The sequence below is a fragment of the Bos mutus genome, chromosome X, assembly GCF_027580195.1.
Source record: "Bos mutus isolate GX-2022 chromosome X, NWIPB_WYAK_1.1, whole genome shotgun sequence".
In the NCBI taxonomy this organism is placed as follows: domain Eukaryota; kingdom Metazoa; phylum Chordata; class Mammalia; order Artiodactyla; family Bovidae; genus Bos; species Bos mutus.
Window position 1 is genome coordinate 80,769,618 of NC_091646.1, and position 19,008 is coordinate 80,788,625.

At 46.8% G+C, this 19,008-nt stretch overlaps 2 protein-coding genes across 5 annotated transcripts; one reads left to right on the top strand and one right to left on the bottom strand.

The window, feature by feature from the left end:
• Window positions 1-3,027: 3,027 nt before the first annotated feature.
• Window positions 3,028-5,444, top strand: HSD17B10 (hydroxysteroid 17-beta dehydrogenase 10). 2 transcript variants are annotated; one of them, XM_005888462.3, is made up of 6 exons: window positions 3,028-3,164; window positions 3,512-3,676; window positions 4,305-4,469; window positions 4,590-4,718; window positions 4,798-4,906; window positions 5,106-5,444. In XM_005888462.3, exons 1-6 carry the CDS (start codon window positions 3,138-3,140, stop codon window positions 5,294-5,296), a joined length of 786 nt encoding a protein of 261 aa, XP_005888524.1. In that variant the 5' UTR covers window positions 3,028-3,137; the 3' UTR covers window positions 5,297-5,444. The 2 variants fall into 2 exon arrangements, with proteins under 2 accessions (XP_005888524.1, XP_014336745.1); XM_014481259.2 differs by having other exon boundaries at window positions 5,142-5,444.
• A 147-nt stretch (window positions 5,445-5,591) lies between these two features.
• RIBC1 (RIB43A domain with coiled-coils 1) lies at window positions 5,592-18,940 on the bottom strand. 3 transcript variants are annotated; one of them, XM_070365479.1, is made up of 8 exons: window positions 18,721-18,940; window positions 18,308-18,379; window positions 12,822-12,917; window positions 11,659-11,740; window positions 11,109-11,453; window positions 6,726-6,844; window positions 5,942-6,336; window positions 5,592-5,834 (listed from the first exon to the last, which is right to left on the bottom strand). In XM_070365479.1, the coding sequence occupies exons 2-8, from the start codon at window positions 18,314-18,316 to the stop codon at window positions 5,753-5,755; spliced, it is 1,128 nt and encodes a 375-aa protein (XP_070221580.1). In that variant the 5' UTR covers window positions 18,317-18,379; window positions 18,721-18,940; the 3' UTR covers window positions 5,592-5,752. The 3 variants fall into 3 exon arrangements, with proteins under 3 accessions (XP_070221580.1, XP_005888526.1, XP_070221581.1); XM_005888464.3 differs by having other exon boundaries at window positions 12,801-12,917; window positions 18,721-18,934; XM_070365480.1 differs by lacking the exon at window positions 5,942-6,336 and having other exon boundaries at window positions 12,801-12,917; window positions 18,721-18,939.
• Window positions 18,941-19,008: the final 68 nt, after the last annotated feature.

A 19,008-nucleotide genomic window follows, 5' to 3' on the forward strand; every position in this document is an offset into this window, starting at 1 on the left:
GGATAATGGGTTGAGGACACTGGTGGGAATGGGTAAAGAGAGAGGAGGAATGAGAGAGCATCTACACTGTCCAGAAGAAAAGTAGGAAGAAGCTGCTGGGCTGGAGAAAATAGAAAGGCCCACAGATCAACAGGGTTCAAGGATATAAAAGAAGTGGTGGAGCGAAGACCTGAGGTGATTGGGAGAACATGGTCAGAGTCAGAGGCTGTAGTTTGTAGACGTGGGGGAATCTTTCCAGGACATGACAAGGTTAACAGTGTGGTTTAGACAGAGGTGGTTAAAGTAGAAAGGAGGTGAAGGTCCTTGGAGCTGAGCATAATTCTTCATGAAGCTGGGCCTGCAAATTCTCCCAAGATTGACCGATTTATTCCGTAATTCATATTGAATGTGTAGTACATGTCAGGCAGTGTTCTTAGCATGAGGTAGCCAAGAGGTAAAGGACAAGACTCTGCTGCCACAGGGTTTACTTTCCAGCACACGGAGAACACACACTCACTCACACAAACAAGGCCAGGTTAGACAAGACTCAAAATCCTTAAGGCATAATTCCACAATGCTAAAAGTTCTGGGAAGTATCAGGCTGTTTTTTCATACTTTGGAGCCCAAACTCATTAGGTGACAAAACCTGACCTGAAATAGCATAAGGCTATTTGTAGTCTTGATTCATTCAATGTAAATTTTCATATTTTTGCCTCTAGAACTACTAATGTTTAATTATAAGCGACACTCCAGACTTTTTTTAGTAATTATGCATAGAGTATATGCAGTATATAGAATTATGTAATATAGGGTATGTGTCTTCAGAATTGAAAAAATTTCGAATTCCAAAGCATATCTGGCCCCACGTTTGGAAAAAGATGGTGGATCTGTAATTACTATGCAGAGAATTCAAATATGCAATGTGTTGATTCAAAAAACTGGCCCCTGAACAGGAAGGGCAAAGAGAGACTGAAGAAAGAGGCAGACCATTCCAGATTGGTAGGTGGCAGATTTAATGAGCAAGGGAACTTTTAAGGTTTGTTCTGGGTGACCAAAAGACCTAGTAATCTCCACAGGCATCTGCCAGAATCTTAAAAGTTTATATAGAAGTGTTCATGGGATTCAGTTAGGTGGTATTCAGTCCAGATGGTCCCAACACCACCTTACCCTCTCAAGACTATGTCCTTGAAACAGCTCTAACTGTAGGAACAGTGAGCATATTCCAGGGACATAAGCAGGGTATGGAGTGTCCCAATGTCCAGCTCTGTGGTCAACCTGAGGTTACGTCCTCTTGATGACATCCTCCAACACAATGGAATAGCAACTAAGTGGCTCACAGCTTGAAAGGTGAGGGAGAGGAGGTGACATTGAAGCTTAGTTCTGAATGACCAAACAATAGCAACAACAGCAGCAACAAATACAGTCATGCAAAGATCAGGAGAGCATTCCAAGCAGAGAGAGTAGCTAATTCAAAGATGAACACAGCTGGGGTGGGAGGATAAATTGGGAGATTGGGATTAATATATACAAACTACTATACATAAAATAGCTTCCCTGGTGGCTCAATGGTGAAGAATTCACCAGCCAAGCAAGAGATGTGGGTTCGATCCCTGGGTCATAGATCCTGGGAGAAGGAAATGGCAACCCACTCCAATACTTACTCTTGCCTGAGAAATCCCACCGACAGAGGAGCCTGGTGGGCTCCAGTCCATGGGGTCGCAAAAGAGTTGGACAGACCGAGTGACTAAACAACAACATGTATAAAATAGATAACCAATAAGAAACTACAGTATAGCACAGAAAACTCAATACTCTGTAATGGCCTATATGGGAAAAGAATCTAAAAAAGAGTGGATATATGTTTATATATAACTGATTCACTTTGCTGTACACCTGCAACTAACACAATATTGAAAATACACTATACTTGAATAAAAATTAAAAATGAAAGAACACAAAGAGGGCACTGTGGTTGGGCCATATTTGGCTCCGTTAAGAGTGCTATCACTGAGGGATGGGGGCACTTCATGTTGTCTGAAAGATTGTGAATCTGGTACTAAATCCTTTCATGGATATGGTGTAGTGACCATGAGTGTGGTAGCAAGTCAACATTTAGGAGGCCCAGAGGGAAGTCTTCCTGGGTAGGACCCAGATAGGGAGATACTTAAAGGAAATACACAGCTCAATGAGGCTGAAAATGTAGACTAAAGTTATGGTCTGAAGACCTTGGTTTGGGGAGAAGTATATAAAGAAGTCAGATAAGGTAGGCTCAGAATTATAATTAGGATACTGGTGAAAAGATATTTTAGGGTGTTCTGGGTCTTAAATGACAATCTCTGGTTGAGGTCCAATGTGAAATGTGTGTTCTGGGCTTTGGGGTTTAAAATAGATGGTTAGACATAGAAGACAGTACCAAAGGCTCAAAGATGTTTTTTGCTTCTCTGCTTATGCCTCTTTGGGTTTGTGTTTCTCAGCAGCTGTCTCAGAATGTCGTTTTCTAGTTTCTCTTGTTATGGCTTTCCACATCCGTATCTCTGAGAACCTGTTGGTCATCTCTGTTCTTCTCAGTCGCTTCCTCAACATATTTCTCTGTATGTGGCTCTCACAATCACCATCTTTGTATATCCATGCCTGGGTTCTAGAATCTGGTTCTTTGTCCCTTCCTTTGTCTGTGTCTGTACTGAAATTACTTCTTTTTCCAACTGAACTTTCCAACTTCCCTCTCGGAAGGCATGAACCTTTTATTATTCCTCTGATTATTTTATTATTCTTCTATTATCCCTAGTGCCCCACACAGAGGCTGGCATATAGGTCTCTCCGATATATTTATACTTGAACGGAGGCTTTTTCCGAGGAGTAAGGAACACATTCTCAATCTCCTGTCCCCCTCCCCCCAGCAGAGCTGCAGGCCTGACCAAAGGCCCGGGGGTGTGGTAGTGTTGCGACGCGGCTATTCGCTGTTTTTCCCCGGGTGTAGAGACTTTCTGCCTGGACCTTGCCGGGACCGGCCTTGCCCCCGCGGCGGGTGACGCGAGAGGCCAGCGCCCACTTGATTGGCTGAGCGGCGGACCGCCCACCTCGCCGGCCCCGCCCCGCGGCTCCGCCCCGGCCAAGCAGCGAATCACCGACAGTCCAGCCCGTAGAGAGGCCTGAACAAGATGGCAGCTGCTTGTCGGAGCGTGAGGGTAAGTGGGTTTTCGCCCTTCTGCACCCACTGGGACGGCGCAGCCATAGAACCAGCGGGGAGAGATCGGTGCTGGGAGAAAGCGTCACTCTTATCTAGGCCTGTTATTGCGACGGTGGGGCTCGGGAGGTGAAGGTCAACTCTCCGGGGCACGTGCATGTGCCCTGGATGTGGATGTGCACTGGCTGGCTGTCTGAGGATGAGACACCCAGAGGGTCCCATCGTTAAGATGAGGAGGCACATCTGGGTCAAGTCGCGGCGGTGACCGGGAGCCTCCCTCGCAGAAGCCTGGAGAATGGGTGGGGGTGGTCCGCACAGTGTAGTTGTTGACCGAGCTCCTCTTCACAGGGTCTGGTTGCCTTAATAACCGGCGGAGCCTCAGGCCTAGGCTTGGCCACAGCGGAGCGACTGGTGGGGCAGGGGGCCACTGCTGTACTTTTGGACCTGCCCAACTCAGATGGGGAGACCCAGGCCAAGAAGTTAGGGAAGAGCTGCGCCTTTGCCCCAGCCGACGTAAGTGGGGTTACCTCACCTCTCCCATGGGGTTCCTTTTCATAAAGGTGCCTGTCTTTGTGGGCAATGGACTCATCTCCTTTTCCCTTTTGGTCTGAGCTGTTTTCATACGCCTCCGGATAAAGAATTTCTAAAGCTGTGATTCACAACAGGGAGGAGGGCGGGGAGGGAGGTTGGAGATTAGCCATATCAGAATCTCCTCAAGGAGATATGTAGAGTTATTGTGCCCTGTAATTTTAATATTTACAAAGTCAAAAAACTTATCCTGAAACAAACTACAGAAAGTAAAGTTTGACAAAATCATATTAGCAAGTAGGGGTACCAAAAAGTTAGTTTATATTCATATCAATAATTCTCACAACTTATCTGATCCACAGCAGTTGAGAATCTCCAGGGGTATGTAAGTTTATCAAAAGAGGGTATAGATTTCAAAGATGTTTTGAAACACTGCTCTGTAATACCTAACATTTTCACCTTTGTCTCACTCTAGAGTTTTCTTTCCTTGGTCTCTCCCTTGCTTACACAGTCACTCGAAGACTGGATTTGCCCTGCGCCCCCAACCCCCTGCATGACTTAGTGGTATGTGTGTGATGGTAGATGAATACCTTCTCCACTTTTCCCTTTGAAGGTGACCTCAGAGAAGGATGTGCAAGCAGCCCTGACTCTAGCAAGAGAAAAGTTTGGCCGTGTGGATGTGGCAGTCAACTGTGCAGGCATTGCAGTGGCCAGCAAGACATATAACTTAAAGAAAAGCCAGGCCCATACCTTGGAGGACTTTCAGCGAGTTATCAATGTAAGGCCTTAGAGGTTCTCCAGGGGTAGTAGTAAGAAGTATCTGACTGTGAGTGTCTCCACACCCACAAAAGGCTACCTCTGCTTCAAGTCCTATATCATGTCTCTTCTGGTCCTCCAGGTGAATCTCATAGGCACCTTCAATGTGATCCGCCTGGTGGCTGGTGAGATGGGCCAGAACGAACCAGACCAGGGAGGCCAACGTGGGGTCATCATCAATACAGCCAGCGTAGCTGCCTTTGAGGGCCAGGTGTGTGAGTGGGGACAAGGCTTGTACCTTGGTGACTTGTTGGGGGCCCTGCCCCCTATGACCTCCACTCCCTCTCCAGGTTGGACAAGCTGCATACTCTGCTTCCAAGGGGGGCATAGTGGGCATGACATTGCCCATTGCTCGGGATCTGGCTCCCATGGGTATCCGGGTGATGACCATTGCTCCAGGTAGACATATCCCCTCCCTGCCACACCTGGGATTGGGTGGGATCTGTGGACAATTGAGCAGGGAAGGTATCTACCATCTAAACAGCAGCAGCCTTCTATCTCTGGACATAGGGAAGCACCACAAGTAGAGTTACGGTGAGGAGGGACCAGGTAGATATAAAAGTGAGGGTGGGTCTCTGATTCTGGCTGTCTTATCTAGGCCTATTTGGCACCCCGCTGTTGACCACCCTCCCAGATAAAGTGCGCAACTTCCTGGCCAGCCAGGTGCCCTTCCCCAGCCGACTTGGTGACCCTGCCGAGTATGCTCATCTGGTACAGGCCATCATCGAGAACTCATTCCTCAATGGAGAAGTCATCCGGCTGGATGGGGCCATCCGCATGCAGCCTTGAAGGGGGAAGGCAGAGAGAACAAAGGTTCCTCTGTCTTTCCCCCTCCTGGAGTGCTCTACTCCAGTTTGGAAGGAAGCCCAGTAGCCATTTTGTAACCTCTGCCTATCAGTCACCCTGTGTGCCTAATAAAGTCTCTGTTTCTCACGGAGGAGTGAGCAGCACTGTGTGCTGGGGGAGTTGGCATGGGGAAGAAATGTGAATGGGTGAAGACTGACAGGGTTGGATGCTCAGAACCCATGGGTGGGGTGGGAATGGCAGTACCTTACACCTTTGTGTCCTATTACAACATGTAACCTTGATTTTAGTGAGTAACTTTATTACCCAGGGTCAGAGGTGGGGTATTGGCTCAGCTCTCTTCCATTGGGAAATGGATTGGGGAGGGAGGGTCTGCAGTATTTTTCTCTCTGTTAGCTTCTGTGAGCTTGATGGTGGAGGTGGGAGAGGACCATCCTGAGCTCAGCGGCTGTTGGTGTTAAATTGCAGATGATATTGGGCTGTAGGTTGATTGGTATAGATTATTGAATTCAGATAATTCTGCCTGTAAAAGAAATCCAGAGGCCTCAGCTAATGGGCTTTCCCTGGCCCTTGCCATCCCTCCCTACCCTCCCTTGGCATTCATCCTTGCTGCCACCCACTAGAACTCACTGGGCTTTTTGCTCCATAGCCAGCTGCTGGTTGAAGGAGCCTAGTCCCCTCCGAAATTCAGCACACAGCTCCCTTTCCTGCTCTTCTAGCTCCTTTGCTGCCTGGGCCAAGTTTATGGCCTGGCTTTCCCATTTGGCATCCAGTGCTTGTTCAGCTTGGCGCTGTGCTTCCTTTTCATGGTGTTGTGTCTCCTGTACTTTCCTGATGGTGGCTCTCTGCTCTGGAGTCATGCCCTTCCAGCAATAGGGCAGGACTCTGTGGGGAGCCACGGGGTTTTGGGCAACCTGCGGGTTCTCAGTCAGTAGGTCACTTGTGATCTGGTTCTGGACCTCCACGAGATTCGCCTCCTGTTGTCGCTGATGCTCTTGGCGCTGCTGCTCAGCCAGCTTAACTGCCTGGTGGGGCCCCCAAATGTGAGCGTTTGGATGCCCAACCTCAGGGAGCTCTCAGTCACAGGGGGAGGGGGAGACATGGCCCTACTCTTCCCCATCTAAGGGAGAGAAGGAAGAGATACTGCATGGCCTTTGAGTGACTTAAGGTGGGGGAAGGGGTGGAATGGGCAGGGAACTCCTTTGCCCTCTGGAAGCCCTTAGACTGAGAGACTGGGGAAAGGAGGGCAGTGTTCTGTTCTCAGATCATCCTGAGCCTGGAGGTGGGGAAGGGGACCTCCTGCCCTGAGAGGGCCCTAGGGTGAAGGGGGAAGTCCCCAGGTAGATGAGAGGGCTGGTTTGATCGGTAGATTGGGGAAGCCTGGTGCCCTGGATGGTTCTTATGCTGTACATACCTGCGCTTTGTTGGCACTGGCCGTGGCAGCCATCATGGCTGTGCGGCAGGACTCCTCCAGCTTGGCTAGTTGGGCGGCCCGCATGTCCATAGCTAGGCGTAGCTGGTCATTGAGCATGTCTACACAAAGAAATATGGCCAGGGCACTGTCATTCAGCCATTTGTTCAGCAAGCTTTGTGAATGTATGTTTATGCGTGTGCAAGCTATGTCTATGTATGTTTGGGAGTGGGGTAATGTCCTCATTGTAGGGATGTGTGGAAGCAGCTACTCTTTGGGGCTAGGGATAATAAAAGTGACAGCCACAAGGATTTCTCAGGTGCCTCACTGAAAGATGCTTCCAATGGACCTGGGTCTCAATGCCAGCTCTGTTGCTTCGGAGCTGTGTGACCTGGGGAAATTATTTCATCTCTGAGCTTCAGACTAAGGGCTAGGCTGCAGGCACAGCATGAGCAAAAGTATTGAAAGTGCTTCAGTCCAGCTACAGTGGTCTCCATGCTGTTACTAGAACATGCCAGACATTTCTGCCTTAGGGATTTGTAATAAATGATGCTCTTGTCTCATGTTCTTTTGCTTCCTTCAGGTCTTTGCTCACTTTGCTCCTCAGTGAGGCCTTCTGTCTTTCCTACCTAAAATTGCCACCTGCCTGACCCCAAAATTTATCCTCCTCTGATTTATTTTTCTCCCTAGCATTTATCGCCATCCAATATACCTTACATTTTACTTAATTATTTTTGTCTATTGCCTGTCTCTCTACTCACTACAAGGTAACCTTTGTAAAAGCAGGGACGTTTGTCTGTTTTATCCACTGCCATACACTAGCACCTATATCAGAGCCTGGTACATAGTGGGTGCTCGGTAAATATCAAATAAGGAAGTGAAGAAACAGCATGATCTGTATCTTAAATTACAAGTAGTCTGCTCTTGCTGGGGCATAAAATGCAAGTGACTAGGGAGCTCTACAGGGGCCAAACTAAGGACTGGAAACTTGACCCTGAAGGTGATGGCGAATATGGAAGGATTTTAAGTAAGGGGGTGACATGGTTAGATTTGCATTTTAGAAGGCTCCTTTTGGTGCCAGTATAAAGGACAGTGAGGCTGGTGGGAGACAGTGGAGGTAGGGAAGCCATCTTGGAGGCTATGGCAGTAGGCCAGCTGAGAGGGCTGAAACCAGGACAGTGATGGAAAGGATGCAGGGGAAATATATGGAGGTTTCATCAGCAGAATTTGATGGATTGGATTAGGGAGTAAGGGAGAGCAAAAGACTTGGATGCTTCCCGGGGTCCTGGCTGGGATGACTCCGTGCATGATGTGGCCACCTCTGGAACTAGAGGATACAGAATGCAGAGCAGGTTAGGGATCACTGATGAATTCTCTTTAGGAAGCTGAATTGGAGGTGGTCAGCAGCCACCTGGATATCTGACTGCAGGTAAAGAGTCCTCAGCATAGAGATGGTGATGTGGTAGCTGAAACCAGAATGAGGGTCGAGGGCACCTGAGGCAAGTATACAGGGTAAGGAGAGCAGTGTGCCAAGGACAAAGTCTCTAGAAGGAAGAGGAATGATCGGAGAGCTATAGCAGAATATGCTGTCACAGAAGCCAAGGAAGAGAGAGGTTTAAGAAGGAAGATGTGATAAGAGTCAAGTGTAGCAAGAAAGTCCAAGTAAAGGAGAAAAGACTGAACAGAGCCTCTTGTACCTGATAACACAAAGGGCATTGATGATTTTTGTAAGAGTAGTGTCAGTGCAGGTGTGTGGGGAGAAATAAGATCTCAGGAGTTGAAGTGTGAGTGGAAAGTTAGGAAGGAATGACAGCAAGTGGAGACAGATTTTTCAAAAAGTATGGCTGTAAAGGAAAAGAGCTAGCTCATAGCATCTACAGGAATCAGAATGGAGAGAGGCTTTTGTTTTATTCTTAAGGAGGGTTATACAGAGACTTCCCTGTTGGTCCAGTGGTTAAGAATCCTGCCGGTTCAGGGGACACGGGTTCAATCCCTGGTCTGGGAAGATTCCACATCCCTCGGGGCAACTGGGCCCATGTGCCACAACTACTGAAGCTGTGCACCCTAGAGCCCATGCTCCACAACAAGAAAAAGTCCTTGCGCAGCAACAAAGACCCAGCACAGCCAAAAAGAAATAAAAAATTTAAAAAGTTTTTTTAAAAAAGGGTTAGACATAAGCATGTTTATAGCCTTCACAGAATACGGCCAGTGGAAAGTGTTGAGAACCTCAGGGCCAGGGCAGACCTGAGGGAGCACAACCTGCATGGGAGGCAGGGGAAATGGGGTCCAGAGCATAGGTTAAAGGCTTGGCTCTGGAGAGGCACAGGGACAGACTTCGGAGACTGGATGGCAGGGGAAGGGAGGATAGGGTACCTGGTTTCATTTTGGTCTTCATAGCAACTTAAATAGGAAAGGTCACCCCGTTTCCAGATGAGGTCCAGAGGTGAAGTAAAATGCCTAAGGTTACACAGCCAGCGCTTAGTAAGTTAGAATCCAGATCTCTCAAGGAATCAGCTCGTGCTCCTTTCATGACACTACACAGACTCTCCCCCAGCATTCTGCTGTTCTGTTGCCTACCTCTACCTTCTTGTACACCTGCCTGTTGTCACTAGGTAGCTGGCCCCCAGTGCCACTGCAGCTACTTTTTGGTGATTTGGTAATCACCAAATACTCCTAATTTCTCAATCTAATAGGTTTCTTTTCCTATCTGAACTTTTCTGAGGGCATTTGACATTGACGACTCCCTCTCTGAAACCTCCCTTGGCCCCTGAGTCCCATTTTCTCATGGTGACAGAGCAAATATGGTGTAGCAATCAAGAGTGTGGGCTCTGGAGCCAACCTGCCACTGAGTTCACTTCCCCCCTCCATGACCCACTAGCTGTATGATTTTGGGCAACTTAATATCTCTGTTCTTCAGTTCTTTCAGTTTCCTCCACAGAAAATAGGGATATCACTAGTACTTGCCTCATAGGGTTGTTGAAGATGAAATAAGTTAATACATGGTAGAAAGCTTGGCACAGTGTCTGGTACCCAGTAAGGGTTAGCTCTTCCTCTTGCTGCCCACTCTGCCTAGAATGGCCTTTTCTCATTCACTCTCTGCCTTGCCAAAATTGTACCCAGCTTTCTAAAATTTGGTTCCTGACAGCTGGCCTGTGCCAACCCCCTACCATCCCTCCCTTCCCCTGTGAGAACTAACATTCCCATCTTGATGTTCCCTCTGTGTCCTATGGACTTCCCTCACAGCTCAGTTGATAAAGAATCTGGCTGCAATGCAGGAGACCCTGGTTCAATTCCTGGGTGGGGAAGATCCCCTGGAGAAGGGATAGGCTACCCACTCCAGTATTCTTGGACTTCCCTTATGTCTCAGCTGGTAAAGAATCCGCCTGCAATGTGGGAGACCTGGGTTCGATCCCTGGGTTGGGAAGATCCCTGGAGAAGGGAAAGGCTACCCACTCCAGTATTCTGGCTTGGAGAATTCCATGGACTGTATAGTCCATGGGGTTGCAAAGAGTCAGACACGACTGAGTGATGTCCTGTATATATTTCTATCACAGTACCTGTCATAGTACCTAATGCAGTGTTAAAGCATAGATATTTGCTGGTAAATAACTTGTGCATGTGTTTTTTCTTTTTACTCTAAACTGATTTTCTGGAAGTCCTGGTTCTGTGGGTTTCTGGAGGGCAGGGTGCCTGTCTTGTTTATTTTGGTCTTCAGTTGTTCATTCAATGATGATTTTGTTGAACTCCTGACACTGGCAGGCAATGTACTAGGTAACTGGGATATAGAGGTGGAAACGAAAGATGTGGTTCATCTTCAGTGAGCTGACATTTGGGGGGAGAAAGACATTCCACAAATACCTCTATGGTAAGTGGTATAACAAAACACTGTGCTACAACAGGGGTGGTTTTAAAGGTAAGTGGTGTGAGTAGGTAAGAGATGGCCCTTGCCCTTACTCTAATGGAAGAGGGGAACATGGCCACAGATGTCAGAGTAATAGTAGCTACTGGTTATTGTAGCTACTATTCTACTGATGCTTGTGCTTTACTTACAGCGTCTCATTTCATTCTCACATGAGCTGTGTGGTATGGATAATTTCCTCATTTTAAAGATAAGCAAACTGAAGCACACAGAGAGGAGGGTTCATTTCCCAAAACTAGCTAGTAAGTGGCAGGACCATTAGGTTTGTCTCTACTCTGCTGTCTCCAGGTAATGGAGTGCCAGGCTATCAGGGATCAATGGCTACACTGTCAGTTGATGAAGGAGATTGGGACCTTTCAGCATCAGCCCTTATGTGAAACTGGACCTGCCCACACAGTTCTGGTCTTCCACTCAGGATGCCTCCCCACTGGGCCTCAGGTCACGACCTGGAGGGCCTCGCTACTTACCTGCACAGTTCTCATCAACTCTGGCTTGCTGTTGCTCTTGTAGCTGCCTCTCCAGGCTGTATTGGAACTGCTCCTGCTGCATTCTCAGATATGTGGCCCTCTCCAGATCTTCCCCAGAGAAGCACTGCAGGCTGGCTTGGCCATAGTAGGGAGCATTGTCACCAAGATAAGCTGGAAACTCCCTCCAGAGTTGGTTTGAATTCCAGAAGTCTAATTCACACCTGTTCCTGAGTTTCTGCCTCTGTTCTCTAAAGTTTTGGACTTTCTTGGCCAGCCGACGTGTCCGTTCTGCCTGTTCCTTCTCTAGCATCTGAGCCACCAGATCATATCGCACCTGGTTGGTACCTGGGGGTGGTGGGTAGGGGCATGGAGAAGGCCCCACAGGAGAGACAGCCTATTCAGCACAGCCACTGCTCCCAAAGGCCCGTCTGGTTTGTCTTACCACACCCCCCAGACCTCAGGCTGCACTCCAGAGCAGAACTGCCCTGCCTTAGCCCACTCAGGTCCTTGCTTTTCCCCCTTGGCTGGCCTCCGGCCTTGGGCTTTTTACCATAAGCTGCCTCCTTGCTCCGTTCTGTTGCCTCCTGAAGCTTTCGTTCTTCCACCTGGTTGTTCAGGGCTTCAACATCCACCTGATCCCAAAGAAATGGGCTAAATCAAGGTAGGAGCTCAGCAGTGGGCCTCAAATGCTCTAACACAGACTGCTCAGAATTTATCTGCCTCAAAATCCTCCTATAGGATCCACAGTATCTACTGGATAATGTCCCACCATCTCACCATGGTTTGTAAGTCCCTCGGTGGTCTAGCCTCTGCCTCCAGCCTCTTCTCACCCTCTTCCCTTCTCTGCTTACAGTTCTCTACATACATATCTTATGCTGTTTCATACTGATAGCCTTTGCTCCAGCAGCTCCCTCCACTTGGAACACTCTTTCCTCCCCTTTTTACCCAAACTCCTATTCATCCCTTAAGACCAGCTGAGACTTTCCTGATCCCTCCAGCAGGTGCTACTCCCATAGAACCTAGGACCCACTATCCTCATTACCTTGAACTTTGCCTCTATTGATTGTCTCCTAGGCTGTGAGCTTGCCAAGGGCAGAGACCGGGCCTTAGTCAGCTTTGTGTCCCTATTGCCTAACCCAGTGCTTGGCACAGAACAGGCCTTGAAACGTTTGCCAACTAGCTCTCAAGTCACACCACTCATCCACCCACCCAGCAATCTATTTTTTTCTTAACTATCAATATTTTCTCTTTATTTTGATTATAATTCATTTAAAACATTTCAAAATAGTGCAAAAGGGAATACAGCTTAGGGAAGAGTAAGTGTCCCTCCCATCAGTTACCAGTTTCTTATGTAGCCTTCCAGAGAGTTTTGGCATATGCATGCGATACCAAATATTCTTTATAGACTTCTTTTGGCTCCATTTACTTGTCTCTTGAAAACCACACCACTTGGCCCAGAGTTGACTGGAGAAGAGTCAGCTGTCACTGGCTCCTCTTCCCCTTCACCTCTAGGCCTCTTTCTCAGGCCCTCACCACACGTGGGGGTGGGTGCCTTTTTCCCTTCCTCCTTCCTTTATAACCCTGCAGTCTGCTCGAATCAGGGAGGGGCTGTAATGGGCACGGCTATGTTCTTCTCCTGGTGTAAGAGTGAGGTGACCCCTGGTCCAGAGAAAGTCCCCACTGCCCACTCACCCCCATGACTCTGGTCCTCACATTGAAGAATCGACTCTGTCGCTCCTTTTCTTGATTTCTTCTAGCTTCGATGGCTGCCACCTCCTTGGGATCTGGTGGCAGATCTACCTGATACATCTGGAGCAAGGGCAAGTTGGATGGCCAATCAGTGCTAACCATCATACTTGACTATACCCCCACCCCCATTCCTTTCTCCCCACAGTATCTTACCAGCTATTGATTCCTACTGATTTTACTTCCTGACATATTTCATATCTGTGTTTTCCATCTCTGCTGTCACAACCCTAATTCAGGCCTCACAAGCTGGTGCCAGATAATGTTCCCAGGAACCTCACTGGGCTCCCTTGCTCCAGTGTTAGGCTCTCTACTGCTTCTCTGCCTTGGCTACTAAAGTGATTTTTCTGAAAGCAAATCTGACCATGGCACACCTCAGCTTAAAAGCTTTGAAAGCATCTATAAAGCAAGGGGGCTTCCCAGGTGACTCAATGGTAAAGAATCTGCCTGCCAGTGCAGGAGATGCAGGAGGGAAGATCCCCTGGAGGAGGAAATGACAGCCCGCTCCAGTATTCTTGCCTGGAGAATCCAATGGATGGTGGAGCCTGGTGGGCTACAATGAGTTGAACAGGACTGAGCATGCATGCATGGCATAAACCAAATTGTTCCCCAATGTTTTTGTTTATGAGTCTTCATGATCTGATTCCTGCTCACCTTTCCAAGTCTCAAACTGATTTACAACATCCCTTTTGCATTACGCTCTATTTAGTTTTTTCTGTTTTAGTAAATGCTACCACCGTTCCCCCTTTATTTTTATTACTTATGCTGTAGTCAAATTAAAGGCTTAAATTTGCCTGTATTCCTTTGTATTTTGGGAAGCCCAGCCAAAGCCACAGTCAAAATCTCTTGCTAACATAAATCTGATCATGTCTTGCACCTGCTTAAAATCCTCCATTGGCTTCCTGCCACAGTTAGAATTAGACCCAAACCCCTTACTGTGGGCTTTCAAGATTCGGTTCCTGCACACCTCTCCAGTTCATCTCATGCCTCCCTCTTCCTTGTTTACTGTTCTCCAGGTACGCTGGCTTCCTATCAAGTCCTCCAACACTACAACTGTTCCCACCTCAGGGCCTTTATACATTGCATTCCTTTGCTTGGAATACCATTCATCAACTCCTTCTACAGCTAGTTCCAACCTCACTCATTCACTGTCTAACCATTTTGTAACTGAAATATTTGATGCACACAGGGGAATTATATATAAGCCATATGTAACTTAGGAAGCATGATAAAAGAGACCCATGAACCAACTCCCCAGTTAAGAAATAGAACATGATTAATACTATTTAAGTGTCTTGTGTCTGTTCTCCCTCATCCTTACCCTAAGAACCACTATCCAAAATGTCACCATTCCCTTAGTAATATGCACTAATATACCATATATGTGTGTATGATTCCCTGAACAATATTTTAAAACATTCTGTCTTGAACCTCGATGGAGTATCACACAGTATGCATTCTTCTGCATCTTGTTTTTTTCACCCATGTTCATTTATCAATTAACAAATATTCGTGAAGTGCCTACTGACAGACAATCCCTTAAGCGTTTGAGAGACATCAAGGAGCAAAAGTGACAAAAATCTGAGTCCTTGTGATAGTTACTTTCTAGTGGGGACAGACAAGACTAGAGAGAGTACATTAAATAGTTTGTAAGAAGATGATCAGTGCTTTGGGAAAAAATATAGAGCAGGATAAGGGGAATTGGAAGTGCTAAGGAAATGGGGAGAGTGTTGCAATTTTAAATATGGAAGTCAGGGGAGGCATAACTGGGAAAGAAATAGTTGAAGAAGGTGAGGGAGTCTCCTATGCAGATAACTAGGAGGAGAGCACTGCAGGTAGAGGGAACAAGTGCAGAGGCCTTAAGGTGGACACAAGAGGCACACACACATTCAAGAGGACAGCAGGGAGGCAAGTGTGTGAATGAAGGAGGAGTGGGAAATAACATTAGATTGGGTGGGGAGATGCAGAGCATGTAGGACTTCACAGACCATTGTAAAGGCTGCAGCTTCTACTCAGAAAAATGGGCAGCCATTGGAGGATTTTGAGCAGTGGGAGTAATGTGTCCTGTCTTTGATTTGTAAAGGATTGCTCTGGCTGGTGTGTTAAGAATAGACTGGAAGGGATGGGAAGGGAGGCTACAGGCAGGGAGACCAGACAGGAGGCTATTGCAGTTGTACAGGCAAGAGATGATGATCACGCCAGGTTAGTAGCAGCAGATGTAGGGAGAAGTGGTCAGATTCTGGATATATTTTGAAGGCAGAGCCAGCAGGACTTCCTGATGGATTGGATGTGCTGTGAGGAAGCAGTGTTAAGAATGACTTCAAGGATTTGGACTGGAGCAGTCAGATGCATTGCTATCAACTAAATAGTCTGTATGGAGAGAATAGAATAGGATGAGAATCTGGAGATTGGTTTTGGAGGTGTTGAGTTTGAGAGGTCAATACCCATTGATAGATACAGATAGTATGGAAAATTTTGTTATTTTTCAAAAAGATTTGCTATTGGGAATTTCCTTGCTGTCCAGTGGTTAGGACTCTGCACTTCCACTTCAGGGGGCATAGGTTTGATCCCTGCTGGGGAACTAAGATCTCACAAGGCCCCCCAAAAGTTTTCTTTGCTATTCCTCCTTACAGGATTCTATATTCTTATCATATTGCCCTCACGATTAGCCACATAATCTGCTTTGCCCTCTGGAAAGTGAGAATTGACAGTGCCATTCCTAAGCAGAACTAAGAGCCATTAAGTGATAGCCATGTTCTCTCTTTACTGCTGTGGGACCAGCAATGTCCCAGGTGAGGGCTGTCCCTTCAGTCTTGGTCCTGGAGTGAAGACAGAGCAGAGATGTAGCCAACCCACAATGGACAAGAAGCAGAGTGAGAAACCTGTCTTTATGAGCTGCTGAGACTTAGAAACATTTTTTAAGTTTATTTGGGCAAAAAACAAATTGGGCACTGCCAAACCGGAAGTGGTTAAGAGCTTAAGGAAAGATGTTTAAAGAGATAGAAAACAAGGAAATTATTTGATTGGCTATAGCTGAAGTGCTTGTTTTATTTGAGAAGGCCTAGTTGACTGTGTTTGGATTGGTTGTTCTTAGGGGTTTTTTTAAATAGTTTTTAAAGGTTACTTCCCATTAACAGTTAGTACAAAGTATTGGTTTTATTCCCCCTGATGTACAATACATAGCTGAGCCTATCTTACACCCAATAGTTTGTACCTCCCACTCTTTTACCCCTATAGTACCCCTTCCCCATCACTGGTAACCACTAGTTTGTATCTGTAAGTCTGCTCCTTTTATATTATATTCACTAGTTTGTTGTGTGTGTTAGCTTCCACATATAGCCGCTGAGATTTTGAGGTTGTTTGTAACCTCAGCATAATCCACCCCTTCCTGACTGATACAAGGAATGTAAAGCTATGAGGCAGTAAGAGATCTCTAAGGTACTCTAGGTGGATAAGAATGCCTCAGGGGAGATAGGGAGAGGAGGAGCCAGCTCTGGAGGCTGAGTGGCAAGTGAGATGAAGTGAAGTGTGAAAGTCGCTCAGTTGCTTCAGGCTCTGAGAGGTGGAATGGGCTTAAAAACTGGAGTTCCCTGACAAGCTGAGTGAAGAAAGTGCTTTTGGGAGGAGAGAGTGAGCAACTGATGATGGGTTAAATAAGATGAGGACTGAGAACTGACTGATTTGAAGGGGAGGGTTGCTTCTGACCTTGATGAGAACATTTTTGGTGGGGCCTGACTGAAGCGGGTTCAAGAGAGACTAGGACTCTGCAGCACAAACAATCCAGTTTAGTTAATTGCCAAAAAAGAGGAACTTGTAGATTAAGAGAGATATATATACAGCTGGAAGTGTCCCTAGTATATGCCTAGAAGTGGAAGTGCTGGATCATAGGGCATCAGCCTATTTAAACTTTACAAGATAATGTTATTTTCCAAGACTGCACCAATTTATACTTTCACTATAGTGCATATAAACTCTAGCTACACCACATCCTCAGCAACACTTGATGTTACAGACTTTTTAATTTTTGCCAACTTGTGGGTATAAAGTTATAATTATCAATTTTAATTGGCATTTTCCTTATTGCTGATGAGGTTGCAACATCTTTTCATGTGTGTTTTGGGCATTTTTTCTTTCTCTTCTGTGAAGTGCCCATTCATATCTTTTGTTCATTAAAAAATGTTTGTCCTCTTCTTATTAATTTTAGGAGTTTTCTTATGTATTCTGCACATCAATCATTTCTTAGTTTACCTGTGGGAAACATCTTCAATTTGTGGCTTGTGTTTTCACTTTGTTATTATTTTATAATAATTTATGTTAACGATCGATACATACAAAGGAAAATGGTTAACACATATAAGTTATGAAATACAACAACAAAATGAACACCTGCAAACCCTCCACAGAACCCAGATTGATACTTTAGAAGCTTTTTGTGTGCACTTATCATCTTTTCACCTTATGTTATAATTTGGAGGAATTTGAATGCAGTCAAATTTACCAATCTTTTACTTTAAGTTCAGAAGGTTTTATCATTTAAGAAATCCCCTGAGGTGATAAAGATATTCTCCTATATATCCTAAAATTTCTAAAGTTTTGCTTTTCTCATTTAAGTTTTTAATCTATTTAGGAATTGCATTTTGTATATGGTGTGAGAAGTAGGGATCCCATTTGATTTTCTCTCCAAAAAGCTACATTTCATCTTAAATGGAAGTTATTGTTGTTTAGTTGCTAAGTCCTGTCCAACTGTTTTGCCACCCCAAAGTGTAGCCCGCCAGGCTCTGCCATTCATGGGATTTCTAGTTCCTGTCCATTATGAGATTGCTGTCCTTTGGTCATTTTATCCCCTCAGCCTGATCACACCAGTATCTCCCAACTGAACTTCATTTACTCGATTGCATCAACCAGGCTTTCTCATTTTTCTGGACTTGTCCTAAGACTCTTCCCAGCCTCCAGACATCGTTTAAAAAATAGTTACAGGAATGGCTGTAGCAGCCACCAGACCCTTTCCATGTCTAAGTCTAAGCACTGACGCCAGCTTGCTTATATTCCATCTGCCACCACAATATAAGGTCAAACTGAAGGGGAGGATTCCACAGACAGCTTCTTGAACTGCTAACATCATGGCTTAATAAAGAGCAGGTAATAAGGTAATGGGGGATGATGGGATGGAGCAGAGGGATAGAAAAGATGGGAAACAGGAAAGGGACAGAAAGGTCAGGGGCAGAGGGGGAAAAGAGGGAGGAGGGCTACTGGGCGGTTGATAGGGGTAGAGGGCAGAGCAGAGCAAAGGAAGAGAAGCAAGAGACTGGTCAGAGAGGGGATGGAGAGGAGGGAATTGGATGGGAGTGAGGCATGAAAAGACAGATGAAGAGGGGGAAGGGAAGAAGTTATTCGATAAGAGGTGGAGAGCACAGGCTTAGGGACCCTGACTCCCAGGGGTTCACACAAAATACCTTTCTCATCAAGGAGTTCCAATTGTGAAGCTCCCAGGTTAGGTCCAAGACTATAGCGGCAGTCTCTGAACTCTGCTTGGAGAAGAAGGAGAGAGTCGCGCGGGCGGTGGCGGGGCGGGGAGGTGGGGGGTGGCGCGGGTAGGGGTAGTACCTCTGGCCACAGTTTTCCCCAGCCCTTATCCCCGTCGCTCCAGAGTTCCCTCGACTCCATTCACACCTCATCCCCGTTAACACCCTATCCCATGTATAACTACCCCACTTCAATTCCAACCTCAGCAAGATTTGAGCTCCCCTAACACGGAATCCTCCTGCTGGCCCCTCCGTCCTCCCCTCCTGGGGTCATTCCAATTCCCGACCCTTTTCTTGTCTGAACCTTCCCGCCGGCCAGGCAAAAGCCGCAGCCGGGCTCCCACCTTCCTCTTGCCCTGGAGGGCATAACCCTCCTGTGACTTCTGACTTGTCTCAGCAAGGGTCGGCCTCGTCAGCCAGCTTTCCGGGATCCTCAAAGCTGCAGACACCTCACTGCACTGCTTGCCTCCTCAACTACTAGGTCGCTTGTAGCGGCGGTTTGCACTGCCAGGCAACAAGAAAAGGGGGCGGGGCCCGAACGCCAGTCATAACCTCGCGCCTTGGCAACCGATCAACAAAACCGCCATATCTGCCCGAATGCCCCGCCCCTTGGTTCCCGCCCGCGCCGGAAG

Excerpts from the sequence above, each read along its gene's own strand:
- HSD17B10 (XM_005888462.3), top strand. The coding sequence starts at position 3,138 with ATGGCAGCTGCTTGTCGGAGCGTGAGG. Across the intron at positions 3,165-3,511 it reads CTGCTTGTCGGAGCGTGAGG|GGTCTGGTTGCCTTAATAAC; the intron begins GTAAGTGGGTTT and ends TCCTCTTCACAG. Across the intron at positions 3,677-4,304 it reads GCGCCTTTGCCCCAGCCGAC|GTGACCTCAGAGAAGGATGT; the intron begins GTAAGTGGGGTT and ends TTCCCTTTGAAG.
- RIBC1 (XM_005888464.3), bottom strand. Across the intron at positions 6,337-6,725 it reads CCAGTGCCAACAAAGCGCAG|GCAGTTAAGCTGGCTGAGCA; the intron begins GTATGTACAGCA and ends GGGCCCCACCAG. Across the intron at positions 5,835-5,941 it reads GCTATGGAGCAAAAAGCCCA|GCAGAATTATCTGAATTCAA; the intron begins GTGAGTTCTAGT and ends TTTCTTTTACAG.